At 32.0% G+C, this 4698-nt stretch overlaps 1 protein-coding gene across 2 annotated transcripts in view; it reads right to left on the bottom strand.

The window, feature by feature from the left end:
• Positions 1 to 572: 572 nt before the first annotated feature.
• The window catches only part of LOC132757293 (uncharacterized), a 36393-nt gene continuing 32267 nt past the window's right edge, over positions 573 to 4698 (bottom strand). Inside the window, exon 2 of one of the 2 annotated variants that reach the window (XM_060748541.1) lies at positions 573 to 4297. In XM_060748541.1, the coding sequence (XP_060604524.1) occupies positions 3699 to 4297 (599 nt within the window). In that variant the 3' untranslated portion in view covers positions 573 to 3698. Of the gene's footprint in view, positions 4301 to 4698 lie in introns of both variants that reach the window. The other variant, XM_060748540.1, reaches the window with a different exon arrangement.

Here is a 4698-nt window from a genome sequence, read left to right as displayed (position 1 = left end):
TGCAACATCCCTCACGCCCCCTAGCACCGAGTCTGCAGTTCTCTTGTAATTTTGTTGTGATTAATGCCACTGTCATCTACATATGTTTATGTTAAATAAAAGATTGTTGTTATATATAAAGCTACATGTACTAACATGAATTTTTCTGTGTTTATTTGTTATTAATTCTTCTAAGCAGTGAAAATATTTCAAATCAATATATCAAATATATTTTACGCAACAAAGAACGTCCACGAATCATCATCATCATCATCATCATCATCATTATCATCATCATCATGACTAAACAACAATCAGTGTAGGGTTTGCATTTGTCGGCGTCTTAGATTTGTTAATAATTTTAATAATGGAATTGCATCAATTACGTCATTTGATAATTGTTTGAGAGTAATCATTCTTAAAAATTATATATTCATCTTATAAATATAACAAAAACAGATGACAATTGTGATACAAGTTTTTAAATAGTCGAACGTGCCAAGTTATTATTCTGTGCCTCACTCCAAGGGTGCCTATCCAATAATCATGTGTGATAGGATAATGAGAGGCTGAGGGTCGACGTCCACGTGTTTTGTTCTCCCTTTTTGAATATTGGATGCATCTGAACAATGAACATTGATTCTGCGATAGATATTAACTCGAATATTAGAAATATTTTCTTTTATTATTCCAATATATTACACTTTTTACTCTTTGGTTAAACAGTTTCTCGTTGAAATGACGGCGAAAAAGAGTCTAAACAGCTGTTTATTTGTGCTGTTTATTGTATAAAACAAGCCAGTAAGCAAATTGTTTTTATAGTGACATTGTGTAAATACCAAGCAGACATTCATGATATGAATACAAAAAAAACCCTAGCAACAACAATAACAACAAAAACAACACCCGGCATATTGGAATGATAAGTCACCTAATCTTACAAGTACAAATACATATAAACAATAAACAATTACATATAACAATATTAAACGTAATATATGAATGAGATCAACGTACAGCTCGATGTTTATGCTGTACATATTTTCTTTTATTGTGCCAATGTATTACAATTTTTACTCTTTGAAAAAACATTTTCTCGTTTAAATGACGGTGTAAAATAGTCTTAACAGCTGTGTCTAAGTGATATAAATCAAATCAGTAAGCAAATTGTTAAATATAGCGACATTGTGTAAGTCAATAAGCAAATTGTTAATGATAGTGACATATTGTGTAAATACCAAACCGACATTCATGACATGAATACATAAACAAACAAAAAAACATCATCATCAACAACAACAACACCCGGTACATTGGACTTATAAGTTACACTATTATACAAGTACAAATACATATAAATAATAAACAATTATATAAAAAAGCATTAAACGTAATATCTTAATGAGATAAAAGTTACTGCTCGATGTTTATGCTGTACATATAAGTCCACTTTAGTTTGCCTATATTACAGTTTCAAAAGACAAATAAAAATACCCATTTCTCACATGATTAAATATCTTTGCCTTCTCTGATCGGTTAGTAAAATTATAGTGATTTATTATTGTGTATGGCATTCAACACGTACAGCAATACGTCTTCAGTTGTAAAACATCTTAAGGTATTACCACCCTAATGGGCACTATAAGGAACTAAAAAAATTGACATCATAGGTCAGATATATACCTTAAAGTACACCTGTATGCAAAATTTAAACAAACTTTACCGTACGGAAATCAAGTTATGGCCATTTTTCTGAACTCAAGCTAGGATGTTATGAGGGCCCTTTTTAGAAATGAGAAACCTTTAAATAATCTGCAATAACATTCTAATGAAAAATGTTTTCCCATTAAATGTTGGTAAGAAACAAATAGTACCATTCATCTAACAATCCACATAAGCAAAATTATGGTTTCTACGTCAAATTTATAAAATCTGTATAAAAATGTTACCTTACCCCACCCATTTTTACCACGTGCCTGACCATTTTCCTACTTAGGGAGCCTAATTTAAAAAATCCTTAAAATTTACCCAAATGAGTGCCTGTTTTCAAAGTTTCCCTAAATTTTTAAAGAAGTATATTGGTTGATCTTGTTAAATATGAAATACTTTTACCGTATATTTTTGATTTTATTACACTTTTAAAATATCAGATACAATATTAATTACTAGATTTAGCATAATTCAGCCAATGAATACCTATATAACTTAAAAAATCAAAATAAAACACTTTTTTCTTTCCAAATGGGACATGAGAGATACATAAATAATCTTAAAAGAAAAAAAAGAAAGAAAAAAGTATTAAACCCACGGCCCTCATTTTCAATGTAGTTCTAGCCTATTTGAATACTCTACAAAGCGGAGGTAATGCATTAGGATGGTAATACCTTAAAGGTCTAAATCCATTTTTTTACATTATTAAATACATTTTAAACATGTCAATTAAAAATATGGATTTCTGACTCACAATGTGCCCTAAAAATATTATAAAATATAACGAGAATATGATACATTGCATTTGATTTATATCCATCTGAAGTTCACTTGATCATTCAATGTATTCAAAATTCTTATTTTGTAAATCTATTAACTTAAATATCTCAAAGCAGAAAATGTTCGTCCGTTTTTAATCTTACCCATTAGAAGAAGTCATGATTCTATCCTAACTCAAAAGTACAAAAGTTAAGTTAGTGATAACTGGTAAGTGGACCAAAGGCCATACTAAAATTGTTCACATCATTTTGATTCTCTTCGTTTTATTAATTGAATAGATGACTTGCGAAACTTGCAAAGTCTTTTTTATTTTGTTTGAAATGGTTACAAAAATGGTGAACACCAATAAAATGCATTGGAATTCGGAACCCATTAATACTTGTAAACGGTAAATACACTGGATTACCGAAAATGATGAAAATAGATCAAGTAAAGATCCCGTCATAACTCAAAAATACCAAAGTCATATGTACTCTGCTTGGTTTATGGATAGTAAGTCACGTAGAGATAAGGCATGTTATACGAAGAAAATGCTGTTGCCGTGGCTATAGAAACAGTATATACATTGAAATTATCTTGAAATATATTGATGACTCTCAAACACACTTGTTCCTTTGACTTTAATTTTCTTACAGTCGCAAAAGCACGACTGCTTCCTAACTATTTGATGATTCTAAATACCGGGGTATCTGAGACAATTTCCACTTTCATTTCTTCATTTATATTTAATTTGGTTGAGAAGGAAATTATTCAACATCATACCGGTAGGGGACTGTTGGATTGTCTGTGATTAGGTCTTGTTTATACTTGAGCACTATTGCTTTGGTCGGTATGAAACAAGTTCTAAGTAAACAATGGGCATGTGGACGTTATTGTTCATTAACCACTGTCGCCCGTGAACAGGTTCCATGAAACCGAGCCTGCATCATTTTCAGCTTAGCTGTGCGGTAGTTCTTTATTGTTACTTTTTATGTCTAGCAAATAATATAGTCTCACTATAGAAGAAGCACAAAACATATTTTTTCTATTAAATTTCTTGCACGAATTGGACGGGTTATAAGTTATAAATATATCGACGAACATACTCACTGAAAGTAACTGTTCTATAGTAAAAGCTATTGCATTTGCGATCTATCTCTCATAATAGCCTGTGACAGTATACTGATTTGACTACTTATGTTTTCAATTATTTCTCGTTTTGTGTTATCAATATGCGCCTTAACAGCGGTTTATTCGGCCTTGACAGAACCAATCTTGTGATCAGTATGATGCAGAATATTTGTCTGTATTTCAGTCGTTTGTCTGCTAATTTCGGCAGAAATATGGCGATCAATTCCAGCAGATAACGATACGTTGCTAGACGGCGGAACATAATAAAGCATAAAAGTCACAGCCGAGTTCTGTTCATCAACTTCCATTTGTGTATCAGTGGGAGGATCTCTGTAGCGCGACATTAATTCACTTAATGCCTGTTTCATCTCAAGGATTGGTGTAACCATAAAGATGTCGTCGTTAACCTTGCCTTCAAATATACCAAATGCAGCCAATCTGTTTCCGTCTTTTTGAAATACAAGTGATCCTGAATCTCCTAGCTCTCCAAATGCAACGCCGTCAACAGGTTCTATTTCGATTTGATCATGCAATGTTATGTCAAGCCCAAGAGATTTGCCATATAATATACTAGTTCGCACTGAAGCTCCTTGTAATCGTACTCTACCTTTGGTAAGTCCAGTCACCGATCCGTATTTGTATACATATGGATCATTCAACAGTGCTGAATAGCTACAATTTCCTCCGGCATAAAACTCATAAGCGTCATCGGTTGCACCTGCTAAAAAGCAAAAACATTTGGCGTTACTGTTTGGACTGAATATTCTATTGCATTCCTACATAATGAATTGTATTAAGCCGAACCATCATCAATTTGAGCATCTACTGTTACAATTATTATCATTTACGTTTTGGCTTTACTATATGATACCGTATTAATTCGAAAGGGAAAGAATTGCGAAGTTCCGGCCACAAAACTTAAGTTTAATTTAGCATTAGTAAGTTGTATACATATGATTATAAATTTATAACAAACATAATCATTAGATATCTAATAAAATTATATATTAAACTATATTTTTAATTTTGAAGGAAATTTCCCCCATCTATGGAATCCGGGGTTTTTGTTGATTCGACAAGTGCAACTTCCATTTCCAGGTTTGTATTGTCCGCCCTTTC

Source organism: Ruditapes philippinarum, unplaced genomic scaffold (assembly GCF_026571515.1).
Source record: "Ruditapes philippinarum isolate M1 unplaced genomic scaffold, ASM2657151v2 ctg3737_1_1_1_1, whole genome shotgun sequence".
Lineage (NCBI taxonomy): Eukaryota > Metazoa > Mollusca > Bivalvia > Venerida > Veneridae > Ruditapes > Ruditapes philippinarum.
This window is presented reverse-complemented; position numbering and strand designations above follow the sequence as displayed.